Source organism: Ochotona princeps, chromosome 3, assembly GCF_030435755.1.
Source record: "Ochotona princeps isolate mOchPri1 chromosome 3, mOchPri1.hap1, whole genome shotgun sequence".
Taxonomy (NCBI): Eukaryota; Metazoa; Chordata; class Mammalia; order Lagomorpha; family Ochotonidae; genus Ochotona; species Ochotona princeps.
Window position 1 is genome coordinate 3,709,172 of NC_080834.1, and position 19,888 is coordinate 3,729,059.

A 19,888-nucleotide genomic window follows, 5' to 3' on the forward strand; every position below is an offset into this window, starting at 1 on the left:
GCTGTTTGGGTCCATTTCCAATTTTGATTTGATGTAATTTTACTTTTCTATAGTAATGTTGTATTTGTATTAAATAAAAATTCAGCTGCATGTTATAATGAAATTAAAATTCAAAACTAGGTACTAGTTACATTATGTGAATCATCCCCTTAACTACTCAGCAAAATATAAAAAGTTATGATTTTACAAACGAGGAAACTGAGGCATTGAGAAATTACCCAGTGTTAGAACTGTGTATGATTAAGGTCTCCAGGGCTCATCCTTTATCGCGATGCTATTATGGTTGTGTTAATGATAGTGACAGCAACTAATATGTGTGCACAATAATAGTTATTAAAATTGAGCTACTGCTAGGCTGTTGCCTTCATTTGGAAAATGTTAATTGTTGGCTTTATTAAAAATGTTTACTTTTTTGTAGGAATCTAGGGCCTTCGGAATTAGTAGTACATGGTTTGTCATGAAATATACGACAGAAACTTCTCCCTGTTTCTCTCATCCGTGAGGTGTACAGAATGACCACATGGCTTTCTTGCCAGCCCCGCTTGCCAATAGGCCAAGATTGTTATACATGTGTACTGGAAACTACCATTCTATAATATTTGCAATACAATGAACATGTATTTACTAATTTACTTGAAGGAGATTGTAAGACTATGATGATATACTTTCTTATTTTTTCATGGTAAATGTATGTGATATCATGAGAAAGATAAAAGGATGAAAATGTTGGGACTGGCGTTGTACAGCAAGTTAGGCTTCTACCTGAGGTACTGGCACCCTATACTGGAGCACCTGTTTCCGTCCTGATACAGCTCCTCATTATTGAACCTGGGCAAGTAGCAGAGTTGGTCCAAGGACTTGGGCCCCTGCTACTCCAGTGAGATTCCCCAGCGAGTTCCAGGCTCCCAGCTTCAGTCTGGGGTCATGACCATTTGGGGGTTGAGTCAGCAGGTGCAAGGTTTAGTTTCTCTGTGTGTGTCGTTTGCTGTCACTCTGCCTTTCAACTACATAAAAACTGTATCTTAAAAAAAAGTATTATACACCAGTTACAAAATCAAGGCAGGAAAAACAGATCAAGTAGTTCAGAGAAAGGCTCATTAATGATCTTGGAGTCTTTCTCATCTTTTTCCTTTTACTCAGATAAACTGCATAGTCATATTTGTTTAATTGAAAAATAATTATAAGATTACAGAACATATGGTATTGATTTGGGAACCTATAAATCAGGAAATCAGCTCATGGTTGCTACGAGAAATTGATTCTGTTCTTATAGCATGTTAAAAAATGACGTAAATATGGTGAAAACATGCAAAGTAAATGTATGTATATGTATATGTATGTAAATGTATAATCTTATACATTTATACAAATTTCGACACACATCTGTGACCTTAATTGTACCTTTTATACAATTATATTTTAAGAAGGGAAAGCATTCTAAATCTCATTGGAATATGTCTCATGGAGTAAAAGTTATGTGTAAAATAAGGATAGAATGTGAATAACAAATCATGACTTTATTCTTACTAACCCAGTATCATATCATACCTGTTAAGAATCATTAACAAAAGTGTAGCCATCTGGAATTGAACATTTGTGGGGAATGGATATTTTCAAGGTGCTGTGAAATAAAGGGTATTTAAAGTATGTATCTGAGATGGTAGTAAATTGGATAGTTCATTGACATGGAAGGGACATGGGAAGCCATCTAAAATCATGGTATAAATTTTTCTACCTGCTGAGGTGGGTTTTGTGTTAAGCAGTCAGTTCACTGATGCATTATAAAAGGATAGAAGAGAATGAATGGATAATCCCAGATAGTTTTCCCAATTTGTTTCTTCTGTTAGTATTCCTGTAAGGCAGGGTATCCTGTTTTACAGATCTGCACACTGTAACACAGAGAGTAGTATCTCTCTCTGGTGAGCCAGTTGCTTTTGGTTTTCATTGTTTGTATCTTTCCTGCCCAACCTAAGTCTTCAGGAAGGACGATTTGTTGCTTGGAGCAGATGTCCATGGTGAGACTCAGAGAGCCTCTCTGAAATTCTTCTGCTTCTGGTTCTTATGATGTTGAAAAGTAGCTTTAGACAATAGTGACTGTTCTTTTTCTTACTAACCAGTAGGCTGTAATGTTCTATTTTTATAATTTTCTTGAAGAATGCACATTGCTATTCCTTGCTGTCAGTCCATTTTCTTTTGTTCTTTATTAGCAAGTCAGAGTTAAAAAGAGGGAGACAGACAGGCAGGAAGTGAGAGCTTCCATCCATCCACTGATTTACTCCCCAAACAGCTGTACCATCCAGGAGTAGGCCGGCTGAAGCCAGGAACCGGGATCTTCTTCTGGATCGTCCACATGGTTCTCAGAGGCTCCATGCTTGGCCATCTTCTGCTTTACCCAGGCCCAGGCGGCTGGATCAGTGTGGAGCCTGCTACACCTGCTATACCACAGTGCAAGCCTTTCAATACATTTTTAAGCTCCTTATTTGTAAGATATTTGATGTGCTTGTAAAGCCAATGTTCTTAAGACAACATTAGCATTGAAAACTGGTTGTCCTTTGCGTCCTCAGCACTATCTATTGCTAAGACAAAGGGGAGTGTGTGCTGTGGCAACAGAAGACACCACGCGAGCTTTGTCTGAGTTACAATCAGGAAGATGAAGGCAGCAGTTGAGAATTGGAATTGTGGCTTTCAGGAGGTTGTGCTTAATTGTGAGGGAAGGGGGGAGAAAAGCCTAATTCAGATCTTTACCATGTAGTGAGGGGAGACTTTTAAGGTGAGCAAGTCAAAGTCTTAGGATACAAGCTATGCTTTGATGTTCCCTTGGAAGAGTTTGTGAATCTTTTAGGGAGTGTGTCCATTGAACAGTCACAACTTTGCCAAGCTTTGTAACTGCTGGAAACCAAAATAGTGCTAATGAAGATAGACTAGTGAGGTCATGTCAGTCAAGGGGAGAGGAAAAGCATACGACTCATGCAGGTATAAACAGTAAAATGAGGTTTCAGTGATCATTGTCCAGGCAGAGAACCGTGGCAGGTTTTGGTTCTTATTTGTCTTTTGAACGCAATGTCATGCTGTCAGTGCCTATGAAATTGGTCACTGTGAGATTCACATTGCTACTGGAATGTTTTCCTACCAAGTTCAAGTTCATGCTGCTCATGCATCCTAGGGAATCATAACTAGCTCAAACATCTTTTATGCCCTCAGAAGAAAAGGTATAAAAATATTTGGGGTTAAGCCGACATTGGCAGAAGCTGTACTTTGAAAAGTTACACTGATTTAAGGCTTCTTTTTTAAAAAAGATTTTGTTTATTTATTTGAAAGGCAGAGACAGAACTATCTCCTATCTGCTGATTTACTCCCCAGACAGCTACAATGACCAGGGTCCCACCAAGCTGAAGCCAGGAGCCAGGAGCTTCATTCATTCTCCCAAGTGGGTGGCAGGAGGCTAAACACTTGTGCCATCCTTCATGGCCTTTTGCAGCTCATTAGTGGGGAGCTGGCGCACTAACTGCCACCTCCATGGGAGGCCAAATTTGCAGACGGCAGCTTTACATATTATACATGGGCACCAGCTCCAATTTAAATCATCCTAAATCACATCAGAAAGTATTAAAAAATCTAAGAGTTTGCATAAAATATTTGCAGTTTGTTGATGGTATCTTCATGTTTATGTTGATTTGTCGTGAACGATTCATTTTTATAAATATTAAAGAAATATATAGTCCAGCTACTGATTTGGGGAGAATTCTACTTAAATGACCGTTGCTGGATGGGCTTGAGCCTGGTGGTTAAGGTGCCTGCATCCTGCCCAGGAGTACCTACATTCGATTTCTGTCTCTGGCCCCTGACTCCAGCTTCCTGCCGATGCAGACGCTGGGAAGTAGCAGTGAGAGTTCCTTACCCCTACGTGGGAAACCTAGAGTGAGTGCTTGGCTCCTGGCTGTGGCCTGGCTCAGCCCTAGCCACTGCAGGCGTTTGAGATATGATCCAGCTGATAGATGTTCTCTCTGGACTCTGAAATTTAAAACAAACAAAAAACATGGTGTAATGCTACTACAAAAAAAGAATTCCAAATGCGTACTGAATGTACCTCAGACTGAACCCTTAAGAGAGGTGTTCATTGACAAAGAGCCCCAAGCAAGCTGGTCGCTTCTGTGAGAGAAAGCCACTGAGATGGTCACTGTTCTGGAAGATATGTATGCGTAGTCGCTGTTCTTGCCAGCATAGTGCATTGCCTCTGGCGACCCCCAGGGACATACCCCAGTGAGCACCACTATGTAAGCTGTTAGTGCCTGAACAAAATCCATCTTTAGATTTACTCTTTTTTAAAGAACATTATTGATTTTTATTGGAAAGTCAGAAAAACATGGTGAAGGAGAGATAAGGAAAGATCTTCCATCTGCTGGTTCACTCCCCCCATGAACACAATGGCTGGAGCTGAGCCCATCTGAAACCAGGAGCCAGGAGCTTCTTCTAGGTCTCCCACGTGGGTGCCAAGGGTCCTACGGCCTTGGGTTGTCCTCTGCTACTTTCCTAGGCCACAAACAAGGAGCTGGAAGGGAAGCAGAGCATCTGGGACATGAACCAGCACCACGTGGGGACTCAGGCATGCAAGGCGAGGACTTTAGTCACTAGGCTACCACACTAGGCCCTCGTCTTACTGTTAAAATTCTCTCAAGTGCACTTATATTTAAAAAAATGCTTCTAAGTGAGGATTTTTATAGGAAAAAATAATTCGCTGAAAGCTAATAAGCTGACAGTACTAGAAATTTCTAACGGAGTGTGCTATTAAAATATATTGATATGTCACAGTATAGCCTGAAATTTATTCTCTTTTGTCCTAAAATTTATGTCTATATGTCTTGTTATGAAAATATAGGGAAGGGACATGATTCAGGGAAACCTTCGTGAGGGAACTGATGCTTGATTTGAGGAGTGAGTATGTGATTTGAGGAAAGAAAAATATGAATCCAAGGAGAAAGGGTCTCCTGTGTTTGTGAAGCATAGACTGTTTTTGTTGAATTTGGGGAGAAGTCAGAGGAAAAGTTCGATGGTTCTATGAAGAATTTGCACTTGATTCTTGTTTTTCTCTTTATGCCTTATTCAACTGTTACTCATTAAACTTTTTGTTCAGTGTATATTGAGCGCATGCCATATTCTTGAATGTCTAGAAAATAGCCCGAAACAAATAAAAATCATCACACTTGCACAGTGCTTGCTGTTAGATGAGGAAGATAACATAAAATAAATAATGTGATAGAAAATGGTAGATGGTAGACCTTTAGTGCAGTTTTTTTTTAATGAAGTTTTATTTATTTGAAAGGCAAATAAAAAGACACACAGAGACACACACATTGGATCCAGTGGCTCATTCTCCAAATGGCCTGGAAGCAGCCAGGGTGGAGCCAGGCTTCAGTCAGGAGGCATATGTCCATCCGGGTCTTTCCTGTGAATGTCAGGGATCCGACTGCTTGGCCCATCCTTTGCTGCCCTGTCAGGCACACTGGCTTCCAGCTTCCTAGCTGGCCTGGAAGCACAGCTGTCAGGAGCTGAACCAGGCTGTCCGATATGGAATCTGGTCTCCCCATGTGATTTGTGGGGCATAGTGGTATTATATAAGTCTAAAATTTCTGCACCCCACTGTTTCTGAAATGGACCTTAGGAAGTACTTCCTCATGTGCATTTTTTTCTTCTGGCAACTTAGGAAAATTTAAACCTGGCCCTGAATTCTGCCTCGGCCATTGGCTGTACAGTGGTCAACATCGGTGCCCAAGACCTCAAGGAGGGAAAGCCTCACTTGGTCTTGGGACTTCTTTGGCAGATCATCAAAGTCGGTCTTTTTGCTGATATTGAGATCTCCAGAAATGAGGGTAAGCTGCTTGAAAACATTTCCCTTTCCCCGGGCACATCGTCCCACACTGGGCAGAGTTGACATCTGAGTGTTTCGCTCTCAGCTTTGATCGCCCTGCTGAACGAAGGTGAAGATCTTGAAGAGCTCATGAAGCTTTCCCCTGAGGAGTTGCTGCTACGCTGGGTGAACTACCATCTGACCAATGCGGGCTGGCGGACCATCAGCAACTTCAGCCAAGACATTAAGGTTGCGATGTCATGCTGAAATGTGAAAAAATAAGGATGTAGAATGTAACAGTTACATGGAAACCTCAAATTGAATTCACAGAGACACATGGATTGAAGAATGAGCGTTAGTGTTTCTCTGTCTGAAGAAAATATTCCAAATGATATTCCCAGAATCTTTTAAAAGCAGTTGTGTATTAATTTTGGAGGTCAGAATTACAGAGACAGAGGGAAGCACAGAGAATGAGGGAGAGAGCTCACCTGCAGGAGAGGTCCTCCGTCGGCTGGATCACTCCCCAGATGGTTACAGTGCTCAGCCGTACTCCAGGCTCAAGCTTTGTTGAGGTCTCACGCTGTTTTTCTTAGACCATTAGCAGAAAGCGAGATTATAAGTGGAGCAGCTGAGACACAAACTGACACCCCTATGGGATGCCACAGTCACAGGTGGCGGCTTGTATGTTACACCACAATGCCAGTCCTCCAAAAAATCTGTTTGAAAAAAAAAATAAATGGATTTGTTGACTGTTATTAATAACAGCAGCTGGCTGTGAGAGGCAGAGAGGGTTGACCTCAACAAGCTCATCTTCCCGTTTCATATGCCACAGGCCCAGTCAACTGTAACAAGGATGTCAGTTTGTTCATTAGGATTGAGAATTCTCTCTGTTGGCTGAAATGGAGGCCCTTGGGGGGTCTGCCCAGTTATCCATCTTACTCCAACGTGGCCAATAGCCAGCTAACTGAGCAAATTCTTGAAAGGTGTATGTAATCAGTACACAAAGAGGTTCTGAAGGTATGTCTGTCGAAGTAGCTTGAAATACTTGCCTCTTTACTGAGACAGTCCTGTCAAGGAAACCGTAGCATTCACTTCTCCAGGTCAGCTGTTCTGCCATCCTCACTGCCGGGATGGTGCTTGCCAAACCGTCATGGTAGCAGAGGGTATTCTGGGTTACTGGAGGAGAGGGTATTCCACGTGTAGGGAGCAGTGTTACAAGAAGCTCTGAGGTGTGAAACACACCGTCTGAAGGCTCTGAGGTATGACTTAGCATATTGCACCAGGAACCTACCAGAATTCTGCATTACTGAAGTCAAGTTTTGAAGTTGTTATTCCATCCTTTGAAATGGAGGTGATTTTTCTCTGTTTCAGGCTTTTTTCCCCCTAAACTCAATGACATTTTTTTTTTCCATTTAAAAATGCAATTTCTTATCTTTCCTTGAAGGATTCAAGAGCCTATTTTCATCTGCTTAATCAGATTGCTCCTAAGGGTGACAGGGATGATGGACCTGCAGTCACCATTGATCTTTCAGGATTTAATGTGAGTGTCGTTTCTTTTTTCCCTCTTTCTCTTTTCTAGTAAATTGTAGCAAAATGTACATAGCATAACATTTGCCATTTACCATTCAGTAGCACCTAGTGTGTTCACATCATTGCAGAACTATCACAGCTGTCTCTAGAACTTTCTCATCATCCACTCTGTGTCTCTTCCACACTAACTTCCTATTTCTTCTCTGACTAGCCACTGATAATCACTGTCCTATTTCTGACTATGAAGTTGTTGACCCAATGCAGTGAGATTTCCCATAGGCAGCATCTCCTGGCAAAGTCCTCAGCCCTTTGTTAAAGCTTAGTCGTTCGCCTTCGAGAAGTTTTCTCACATGCTAGGCTCCAAGTGTGCCTGCTTCGTCATCTGACTGTCATGGCTGAAGAAAGAGAATTGCAGAATTGTGACTTGAAGTGTTGTGTGGAATCAACCCAGCATCCACATTTGCCTGGTGAAGTGCCCAAGGAACCAAGGTGCTTTGATGACTGGGAAGCTGTGCAGGAAAGGCGACTGCAAGCCGGTACTAGGTTAATCAGCACTTGATGAGTAGTCCTGCTAGTTTTCATTTGGAAATAAATGGCAATTCCTGATCGTTACCTTGTGGAAGGACTAACACAGATCCTATTCCACGTAGCACAATTCCGGAGAAATCTGTTCTTTCAGCTTAGACTGTAAACACTAAGAATAGTTCTATCTAGACATTAAAACTGGGTTGTAGATAGAATGAAAATGGATTAAGCACTTAAGCATAGTATTGGCAATATTTGATTTTGATGACTATTTGAGTCAATGCTAAATCACGTTATTACAATATATTATCTCAGAAACATAGTGCTGCACAACTCTACATTTACTAGTTATTTTAAATTAGAAAATTGGGAATTAAATCTTATGAAAAAAATTTAAGTATACTCCAAGCTGAGTAGATGTAGTTCACTGAGCTACCATGTGCTTATCTCCTAGAATGCAGTTATTTCATTTGTTCCCAACCTATTTCTCCTCGTTTCTGTATTGTTTTGAGGCAAACTCCAATCATTTTACCTGCTTGATAAATATCTCAAAATGTATTTCTAGAAGATAAGCACTTTTGATGTATTACTTTATCATGCCTCAAAATTAGCAATATTTTGACTAATGTCAAAATATATAGCCAACACTGACATTTCCAATTGTCTTGGGAATGTCCAATTTTACTTTCAGAGTGTATATGAGACAAGTTTCACATATGGCTATCTTGACAAGGTCCCGTTGTTGTTTAATAGCATTTGATCTATTGTTTTATTTCATTCGCATTTCTTATTTGCTTGCAATTCTGATGCACAGAATTAGATGGGTTATAATCCTTGGTTATGATAAACTCTCGTCATGGGTCCATGCAGCTGCTTCTTTCTACATGTATGTGTGTGTGTGTGTGTGTGTACTTGTAACATGAATCTTCACATCAAAAGTGTAGAGTTGACGTCACTGTACGTGTGGCTGTGTTCTTCTTCCCTATCCCATCTCTCTGTCACCTCACTGTGGCCGCCTTCACCTCAAGTCTGCTCTTCATTGTTCTTTTGCTTTTCTTTTTGTGTAATTTGCTTCCATTAAGATGTATTTTTTGCAAAATTCAATTGTGAAGTTTACTTTCTGAATATCACATTGTATTTTGATTTATTGTACTTCATTTTAGCTGTATTGTATGCCATTGTGTGGATATAACCCATTCATATGTCTACTTTCCTATATTATAGACATTTGATTCGCTTGATATGTACTCAGGGCTTAGCAATTGCAAAAGGTGGAGCTCTTTAACTTTATTAGTTTTATGTGTGTCCCATCTTAACAGATGAAAAGCATCTATTAGAAACAGTGCCTGACATAGAATGGGTGAGACAACTATACCTGTTATCTAGAGGGCACTCTATTAGATGGCCTTGTAAAGTTACCTGTCATTTGACCAGTGGGAGCTTACTGATATGCTATTTGAGAGTTTTGCTGAGTATGTTAGTGATGAGGCTGTAATAGGACCCTGCGATCCCTGCAGTGAAACTCAGAGACTTGTTCTGTCTGCTGTCAAAGAACATGGAGCAGATGGGTTGTCCCTGCACATTCTGACATTGAGTTACTCTTTGAGATACCTGCAGAGAAGTAATTGCTTTTGTACATGTCTATCATTAAAAAATATATATATATGCCAATCAAAAACTTGACCATTCTGGTTTTATTTCATTGTTTAGGAGAAAAATGACCTGAAGCGTGCTGAATTCATGCTTCAAGAAGCTGATAAACTGGGCTGTAGACAGTTTGTTACTCCTGCTGATGTGGTTTCAGGCAATCCTAAACTTAATTTGGCCTTTGTAGCTAATCTGTTTAATATGTACCCATGCCTGTACAAGCCTGATAATAACGACATCGATATCAACTTATTGGAAGGTATGTTCTTTCTGCCTTTACCCACTCTCTGTATTGACTGCACTGTCAGGGGAAGAGGATTGTGGTAGGAGGTGAAATTTGCTATACAGGCATGTGTGTCCATTAAAAAGTTCAAATTACAGAAAATAGTTGTGGGTTTAGATGAAGGAGCTATTGGGGTAAATTTTACTGTCTTCTCTGAAGAGTTTACTGAAAACTATCAGACATTTAAAATATCCTTTTAATTATAACAACATTATTGACAACATTGGCAATGAATTGATCTATTGGAAAAATAGTTATTTGTAGCTTTTTTTCTCCTTTGACTCCAGTATTGTTCTCTTTTTAATATTTTTGATATAAATGAAAATTATAATATTCAATACTTGGCTTGTGTGTTGGGCTATCATTATCTATCTCATAACATATAATACTTTCCTATTTTGCTCCATGAAATGCAGATTTGACCCCTCCTAATGTAGGTACTGTACTTAGTACTTTTCTATACTCTATTCGTATATTCATTCTGAATGTTTTTATCACTACCATTAATTCTTTTGATCTGTATTAATATTTATTTTTTTGCCTTGTTCATGCTGTGTTATCTCTGTCTTAATATGCCTGCAGAATGAATTAATACAAGCAAGAAGCACAAATGAAGCTTAATTAAAGAGAAAGGCTTTAATTATAAAAAAAAATTACGTTATTTGCCTTCTATAATGATGGGATATTATAGTTGCAAACACATTAGAAATTAATTTTGACAACTGGGCTTCATGATTTGATGTTAAAGCCTGGACCCCTCTCCTGAGATTAAATTTTCTCACAAGTCATTTTTGAAAGGATTAATTTAGGCTCCATGACAAATCATTTGGTATCATTTTCTTACATTACATTGAAGGTTACAGTATATGAATTGTCATAATAAGAGTTATGACACTTTCAATGTCAAGTCGTTTCTCTTACCTCTTGTTTCCCAGTCTCTCTTCCTCTCCCTCCCCCCCCGTCCTTCTCATATCATACATAGTTACGACCGTGATGGTATTGAGGCCAACAATAAAAAGGATGATGGCAGTTGTCAGAGAGGCCAGTCCTAGTATTTTCTCTCTAGTTACTCCTATTTGGAAGAGGCAGTCCTCAAGGAGAGGCTGTTGTTCTTGCGGACAACTTAATGTTGTGATGTTCGTTCTCCTACACAGCTCAGCCCCAGTTCCCTCCTCCCCAGTGACACAGAATGAGAAATGAGTTTCATGATGTTTTTCCCTTTCACTGCCACACCAGAGTTCGAAGGTCCTTGCCACTTCATAATTTGTTTTCTAATTCATGAAAGAAAGGTCAACCTTAACAAATGTATTGAGGAAGAATGATTAATTCAGTTCAGTCTTCCTGAGGTGCAGCAAAATAAATACTGGATTCCGTACCTAGATGTGTATCTGGGAGGAAAAACAGACCAAAATATGGACTTTTTTTTTAAACCAAGACAAATTTAGAGCGAGAGATAAGATGTCTAAAAAATTAAGTAAAAAGGTCACTGTTAAGTTTCTGTCGGTCTAGAAAGTTTGAAAATCCTTTTGTGTCTTGCCATGGAAGGCATTGTTTAGAGTGGCATATTAAAAACAATCTGCTTTTTATAGTCACTGAATTCTTGCTAGATCTCTTTTCCAGCTTACTCGCTCTTCTATTTGTCATGTTTGAATTATTTTGCTAGTATTCAGCATGCTTTTGGAACTTTTCAGTGTGACTAGGATTGCTAAATATTTCCATTAGTATTTACTATATTTGTTAAGAAGATCCTATGGGAAATATTTATCAATCATTTTTTTTAACAACATATGTATGTCCTGATACATCTGACAAAAAAATGTATTTGACTTTGGCCGTCAGAATATTTTCCCGCATAAATGTGTGCTTCTGTGAATTTTGATGAACTTTGAAGCTTGGCTCTATCACATCCCAAATTCATATATTAGCATGCCCTCTCTGGCAGAGATTTTTCTCTCTAGAGAATTAAAAAAAAAATAAGTTCAGTTCTGTAATAAGCCTTTATATCCAGTTGAGCCAAATCATGGGCTTCATTTAGAAAAGCCATTTCAGAATTAATTTTTGCTGAAAGGAAACACACAGGCCACAGAATGAAAAAGACATTCAAATCATGGTTCTACCAATTATTATTATGTGAGTAAACTGTGAGTGTTGGTTTACTCACATATCTAGCAGGGCTAATGAACCATTTTGGAGAGTGCTCAGCAAGTTCAATGTGGTCCTGAATGAAAGTGTTTAAACGTGCAGTATGTGCTTGTTATTGGTCAGGGCAGGAGGAAAACTTACTATCACACAGCACGTTTGATGAATGTTGAGTACATCTGAGTTCCTTCTTTCCTCTTAGGTACCTGTGTTTAATATATTTGTTATTTTTCTTGAAGCTTTTATCAGTTACAGATGCCAATTTGCCCCTGCAGAGGAATGTTGTACAGTTCTGTCTTACATCCTGGAGATTAAGCTATTATGTCCACAATGACTATAATTTTCTGCTATCCATATAGCATTTTCCAATCTGGAATACATATGTTTTTGTAATGCTTTCTCATAGCTCTTGCACAAATGCATAGTGCTTCTAGCTTTGAGTATTTATTTACCAAGACAACTTGGAATAGTGTCCGATAAATAAATGCTCACTTATAAAATAAATTTACCTTTCCAGGTATTAAAGATTAAAATGATAACTGCATAATTAATTGGGAATAACAGGAGGAAATATGAACCTCTGCTGTTTATCAGAATGCAATATTAGTAGTGCCCTTTTCAATAGTCCTTGTAGCATCAGAACTTAGATATCTTAGTTAAATATTAAACCATTGTGACACTATCAGTCTTTGCAATTTTAAGGCATAGTTTGGATTTTCATAGCAGGAAATAACATAAAGAATTCTTTAATCACTACACCAAAAACACATAGACAGTGTAGTAACACAGAAACAACTATGGCATGTTCCTGCATACGTCATGTTAGGAATGGCTCAGTGAATTCATGTGCACCTTGTAATAATTTCAGTAATCAAGGTAGGCAAGGATTCTAGGGATCTTAGATCAATTTAATGCTTTTGACAAAGGTTATTCTATGTACTAGTTATTATAGAGTGGTTGCGGCAAATACAGCAGATGGATTTATTCCCTTTCATGAACGACCAGAGGAAAATCTAAGCAAGAAATGCATGGCTGTATAATTTTTGGAGAAACAATCAAAGCAGACTCAGAGAAATCTATTGGATAATGATTTCGACACCTCCAGGAAACTCTGTTGGAAAGTTTTTCCTGAATCATTGGTGCAAGGATCCGAATCCTTGAGCATTGCAAGGTTTTGCATCTTATCCCGGGGATGCCAGCTTACAGCAACTGTGGCATGGAGCTGAATGAGTGTAGGAATGCACCCTGGAGCTCAAACTGATACATTGATAGGCCAGATTGTTGTGGGAGTCTCAAGTCTCCAGTGGCCTGTATTTCCCTATGGCTTAGAAGTGACTAGAAGTATAAATCTTCCTCTGGGGGGAGTCTGGTCATAGCAGAGAGACTTGGCCATTCCGTTGTGCCCTCACTTTGCTAAAGAACAAATGACACTGTTATTGGCTGTCATTAGGTGCTGCTGGCATTTGGGCAGGACAAGAAGGTGGACATTGTGGTGCGGCGGGGGGCCAGGGTGGGGGCGGGCCTTCCTGCTCGTGGTTACCCAGAGCCACGTTGTGTAAGCCCTGCGCTGAAGGAGCCACTCAGGGAAGCAGGTGGTGACAAAGTCACTTGCCCTGAAGACGTGTGTCTTTCTCTCAGCACCCTGTGTGGAGTCAGTGTTCCAAATATATTTTCTTTTTTTTTAAAGATTTATTTTATTTATTTCAAAGGCAGAGTCAGAGACACACAGAGAGATTTTCCATCTGATTCATTGTTCTAATGCCTGCAGTGGACAGAGCTAGGTCAGGCTGCAGTCAGGAGTTTTTTTCTGGATCTCCTCTGTGACTGCAGGAGCCCAAGCAGTCGGGCCATTCTCTGCTGCTTTCCCAGCCACATTAACAGGAAGCTGGATCAGGATTTGAACCTGTTCCCGTATGGGATGCAAGCACTGCAGGCAGCAGCTTAACTTACTGTGCCACCGCCCTGCAGCCCCACTCATGTGCTTTCAACAGTGGCCATCTAAAATGGCCCAGGAAGTCTGTAAAATAGTTCCATCTTCCACTGCCTGCTTCTAGGTGGCATGCATTCCAAAGTGTAGTTACATGTGCCCGGAAGCTTTCCTACAAAAAGCCATCATCTGTACAAATTTAGTGATCCTGCATAGACAAATTAGAGTTTTCCACGGTCTGTTTAAAATGCAACTGATATCTCGACTACTGAAAAATTTTTTGTTGTTTTATTAATTGGTTCAATCCGTGCCTGTTATATCTGATCATAGCTTGTAGCTGTATCAGTTGTTCAGGTACATTTCTGAACTGTGAAAACCATGGCTCAATAGTTCATAGGCATCAAATAAAGGAATCTAGATGGAGGGATTTAAAGCAAGGCGAAGAGAATGAGACAAAGAGGGCATTGGCAAGGAAGAACTTCTTTGTTTTTCCTGTCCAAAGAAAACGTAGTATCCAAGGAACCATAGCTGCGTGGTTTAAAGTGGTTCCTGACTCCTTTTGGTCTGAATCATCAGAGTGCATTTGTATCCTACTCCAGGAGAGAGCAAAGAAGAGAGGACCTTTCGGAACTGGATGAATTCCTTGGGAGTCAACCCCTACATTAATCATTTGTATAGGTAAGTGTTCTGTCGTATTCCAGCTTTACTGTCAGAGCCCAGCTGTAGTGTTCAAGTTGCAAACTATATGCGTGTTGACGTGAAAACATTTTCTCAGATCACAAGAACTTTAGCTAGCTTGTAACTCAGCTTCTGAGTGCTAGAACTTGGAGATGTAGTAGATTTGAAAGAAGAATATTATTTTAAAAGATAAGAGCATGAAAATGCTTAATTTGATAAGAAATCCTCTAAGAGGCAGAAACAGAGATGGAAACAGATATAGACAATGAAAACTAATCTTTACGTAAGTGTCTGCAATGGCTGGAACTAGATCTGGCTTAAAGCGACAGCCGTGATACAATTCAGATCTCTCGCGTGGGGTCAGAGACCAAGCAACTGCAGCTGTTACCTGCTGCAGTGTATTTATTTAAAGATTGACCTGTTTGTTTGAAATGCAGAATTACCAAGAGCGAGAGAGAGATAGGGAGAGAGAGAAAGAGAACTGGTGCTTTCCTAAGCACATTAGCAGGGAGCTAGACTGGAAGTAGAGAAGCCAGGAATCAAACAGGTACCCGTTTAGAATGCCAGCATCTCAGGCAGTGACTTAACCAGGCTTAATGCCAATCCCAACGGATTTTTTAAAAAGACTTATTTTTTTTTATTGGAAAGGCAGATATACAGAGATACAAGATACACAGAGAAAGATCTTCTGTCCATTGGTTCATTCCCCAAGTGGCCACAGTGGCTGAGCTGAGCTGAGCTGAAGCCAGGAGCTTCTTTTGTTTCTCCCACACAGGTGCAGGATCCCAAGGCTTTGGGCCATCCTCTACTGCTTTCCCAGGCCATATGTAGGGAGCTGGAACGGAAGTAGAACAGCCAGGACATGAACCAGTGCCCATAGGGCATCCTGGCAGACGCAAGACAAAGATTTAGATGCTAGGGCATTGCACCAGGCAAAGACCCAAAAGATTTTAAGAACTACTAGGTCTAGGGCTTTTCTGTGACTGCTTCTCCTGTCTAAACCCATTTTCCTATTTGCAGGACACAAGTAGTGATACCATACTACGTAGAAATAAGAATAAATTTTCGTAGCATGAAAAAGAAATAGTCATGAAAACGATGAGATTGTGGAGTAACTTTATTTTATGCAAAACACTGCATGTGCTTATGTATAACTTGATCAGGTCTTTGTTACTTTCATGTTAAACTTCCCCCCTCCATCAGTCAGCACAGGGCCCTGTCCCCTTCACTGCCAGTGTCAATGCTAAATAACTTTAAAGTCAACTTTAGCAAAACCTAACTCAATGGATAAGCTATTGAATAAAAAAAGGCCACATAATATTTTTCAGAACAAACACTTTAGAAAAGCAATTGCTACTACTTTATGTCCTGATCATATAGAACTGAAAAGACTTACTTTAAATTTCTTAGGAGGATGTAATTTTCTCAACCCAAAGTAGACTAGTATTCTTACTTTGAGAACTCCTACCTGCTCATAAATTCCTTCGTCTTAACCTTTATTAATGAATATAAACAACTGCTTACTGAATAGCTGTGACTTTCCTGTAACTATTTTTAAAGTTGTTTTTTTTTAATGATACATTAAGGGGCTGGTATTGTGGTAGAGCAGGGAAACCATATGGGTGTTGGTTTGTGTCCCTGCTGCTCCACTTTCCATCCAGCTCCCTGCTTGTGTATGATAAAGCAAATCAGTTAGCCCAAATCCCTGGGCCCCTGTACCTGCACGGGAGACCCAGTTGAAGCTCCTGTTTCCTGGCTTCAGCCTGGCTCAGCCCTAGCTCTTGCAATCATTTGAGGAGTGAATGCAGTGGATGGCAGACCTCTCTCTGTCTCTTTCTCTCTCTTTGTGTCCCCCTCTCTCTATCTTTGACTTTCGAATAAATGAATCTTAATGATATCTTAATATACAAATCTATTCATTCTCACTGTATAAGTTCCAGAAGACATGTAAATAACGCAACAAAATGCAGCATTAGGATTCTCCTTTTATGCTTCTCATGCTAGATTTTTCCTGTGTCGAGGTAATTGCTATGAGCTAGGGAATACATATGTATATGAACACATTAGACCCTAATGTTTTTACAAGATTGATTTATTTGAGAGATTTAGAGAGAGAGCTTGAGAGAAAGACATAGAGAAGGAGCTCTGCCGTCATCTAGTTCACTCTCCAAGTGGCCACAACAGCCAGTGAAACCAGGAGCCAGGAACTTCTCCCAGGTCTCTTCCATGGGTGCAGGGGCCCAAGCATTTGGGCTTTCTTCTGCTGCTTTCCCAGCCTCATTAGCAGGGACTTGTATCAAAAGTGGAGCATCCTGGATGCGAATCAGCATTCACATCAGATGCTGGCACTGTAGGCGGTAACTTAACTTGCTATGCCACAACGCCGGAGAAAGACTAATTTTTTTTAAAAGTACATTAGACCAAAGTATGTGAAGTATTCAGCTACTTGCTTATTACAACTTGAGGTAACTTGTAAAACTTTTCATATCAGTGTATATAGATCTACCTTATGTCTAGTGGTAGCCCAGGAGTTCATAGCATGGAGAGTTTACTCAGCAGCATCTTTCTGCCAAAGATTTAAGTTGTTTCCAGATTTGTAAATACAGCCTGTAAATCCCTTTATATGTATATGAGGGGGGTTTCCAAAAGTTCATGGTAAAGTCTCATGTCCTAATTCTGTTTCCCACAAACTTTTTGAAGCCCCCTTTTATCTTTGTCAATATTTATGAGGGACTTTGGAAGTTCTGTATCAAAGGATGTGTCCTGCCATTTTTAAGCGTTTGGAAGACCGTGCCATCTCTGCTGTAACATTGGGCAGCACCACCAGCAAAGCCACTTACTCCCGCTCCCTCTGCTTCTCTCTCCTGTCTTAGTGACCTGGCGGATGCTCTAGTGATCTTCCAGTTGTATGAAATGATCCGAGTGCCAGTCAACTGGAGCCACGTGAACAGGCCTCCTTATCCTGCTCTTGGAGGGAACATGAAGAAGGTGATTGACTTCCTGGCTGTGGATGCTACTGTTACTGTAACAGTAATGTTACTTTGGTCCTGAGAGTTTCCAGGAACTAGGTGACAGTGTGGTCTGTCTCCATTTGACCCCAATTGTTTTATTATTTTGACTCAGTAAAATTTAGGAGGATAAAGAAATCCCCCAGGCAGACACTTGATGTGCGTGCTCCTTGAACTGGTAGAGCTTGCTGCTCTTTGAGATACACTCTTAGTACACTCTTTAGAATCACCTTAACTTGTCAGATCATTACTGGGTATTCTTTTTGTTTGTTTGTTCAGCAGATGTTTATTAATTACCATGGTACACTGAGGAATCCCTGTACTTATAAAACTGTATCCTGAATAATAATGAAAGTAATAAATACAAATCATGGAATTAGTCCTAAGAAATTGCTAAGGAAATCAAGCAGGTGTATTTGCAAGCAACAATAGAGTTCATCATGAGAACAGTGAACATTAGGAGTTTTAAGAAAGACAAGAACCCGGGCTGCACATGGCACGAACATGCTTTGTTGAGGAGGTTGTAGTTGAACCAGATCTTTAGAAATGGATCGAACTTTGTCACCAAAAAAATGGAACAGAGGCTGAAGAGAAAGAAAAGGGAGAGTTCTAGGAAAATATAAAGTAGGGTTTAAAGGGTTTTTATAGTTAGGCAGGGAGTCTGAGCACCGTATTTGGATAGGGGCCAAAGGGCCTGCTGTTTTGGAAGCCACAGGAAGCCATGGAATGTTTTGGAGGAGGGAAGTCACAGGATGACATCGGTGGGAGAATATCTGGCTGATGAGTGTAAGCAGAAATGCTTGTCTCCTTGGTAACTACTCTTCCTCCATCAGGCTTGCTCTGCTGAACGACCCTTAGGTTTAGGCTTTGCATTTTTATTTGATCTTGTTCTAGGATGATTTACTTTCCAACGTAAAAGAAACTCTGGCATTGCATCCAATTTTGGGATAAGTGTGTGTGGTTTTTAAAATTTATTTATTTTTTTATTTGAAAAGGTTTATCTAGAGATGGAGAGACACAGATAAACATCTTCCATCTGCTAGTTCACTCCCCAAATGGCTGCAATGGCCAGAATTCAACCAGTCTGAAACCCGGAGCCAGGAGCTCCTTCTCCCATGTGTGTGCAGGGACCCAAAGCTCTGTGCTGTCCTACACTACTTTCCCAGTCCAGCTCCCTAACAGGGACTCGAACCAGCGTGCGTATGGGATGCCAGTGCTTCAGGCAGAGGATTAATCTATTCAGCTGCCACTCAGGCCCCAGAATAAGTGTTTTTATCAACTTCCTAGAATATGTTTGGTAGTGCGTATCAGTAGCTTTAAAACATATTTTGATGCAATAATGTCACTTTTTAGTATCTGTCTTGATGAAAAATCAGGAAGCTATCTGTGAAAATACTTGTAGCAGTTTCTGGAATGCCAGTTTGAGTCCCAGCTATCCTGTTTCCAATCCAGCTTCCTACTGATGCACCTGGGAAAGCAGAATAAGATGACCCAAGCCCTTGAGCCCCTGTACCTATCTGAGAGACCCGGATGGAGCTCTCGGCTCCTGGCTTCAGCTTCTGCATCTCCAACCATCTAGAGAACGAAACAGTGGGAGGAATCTCTCTCTCATACTCTCTCTTCTTCTCCTCCTCCCTGTATCTGCATTTCATATAAACAGTTTAAAGTAATAAATAAAAGTAATATAATTATAAGAAATGCACATACATATTTTTAGCATTTCCAGTGATTGAGTTGTCCACACTTGTGATTTCATCTGATTTACCTGTACTTATGCTTTTCATAGGAATAGAATTCAGAATACTTGGTTACCCAATTGCATCTAGGCCTTTTTTCTTCAAAGTTTCAGATGCAGTAGGTAACAGGAAACCAGCAATCATACCATTGCCTCTACCTGGAATTTAAAGTGGTGATTACAAAACGTCACAAATGAATCATATACAGAATGTTTCAGCCAATACTAGTTGTTTATAGAATGAAACATAATGTCTGAAATAAGTTCAGGTTGTTTCAAAAACGATGAAGTAGTTTTATTCTTAATACAGTATCACAAGGAATTTTTTTTTGTTAAATTTATTCACTAATTACATTGTGTTGTAATTTCATAGGAACTGGGATTCTCCTCACACCTCAAGGAATTGTTTTAGACTTTGGATAGTCCCCAACAGGCGTCACTTTGCTTCATTTGTAAAATTCATAAAACTGCACCACTAAATATCCAACTTGATTAGTGTTTTAGTATTTCTTTTCGCACTCTTCTGTCCTATTATGGAACTCTTCTGGTGGTCCAAACGACCTTCACTGTT

The 19,888-nt window shown here is 40.0% G+C and overlaps 1 protein-coding gene across 3 annotated transcripts in view; it reads left to right on the forward strand.

The window, feature by feature from the left end:
* Positions 1 to 19,888, forward strand: part of PLS1 (plastin 1) — a 133,395-nt gene that overhangs the window by 100,501 nt on the left and 13,006 nt on the right. For all 3 annotated transcript variants that reach the window (XM_058661402.1, XM_058661401.1, XM_058661400.1), the window contains 6 exons: positions 5,702 to 5,867; positions 5,952 to 6,094; positions 7,290 to 7,385; positions 9,611 to 9,806; positions 14,496 to 14,574; positions 17,448 to 17,562. In XM_058661402.1, coding sequence (XP_058517385.1) covers positions 5,702 to 5,867; positions 5,952 to 6,094; positions 7,290 to 7,385; positions 9,611 to 9,806; positions 14,496 to 14,574; positions 17,448 to 17,562 — 795 coding nt within the window. The remainder of the gene's footprint in view (positions 1 to 5,701; positions 5,868 to 5,951; positions 6,095 to 7,289; positions 7,386 to 9,610; positions 9,807 to 14,495; positions 14,575 to 17,447; positions 17,563 to 19,888) is intronic.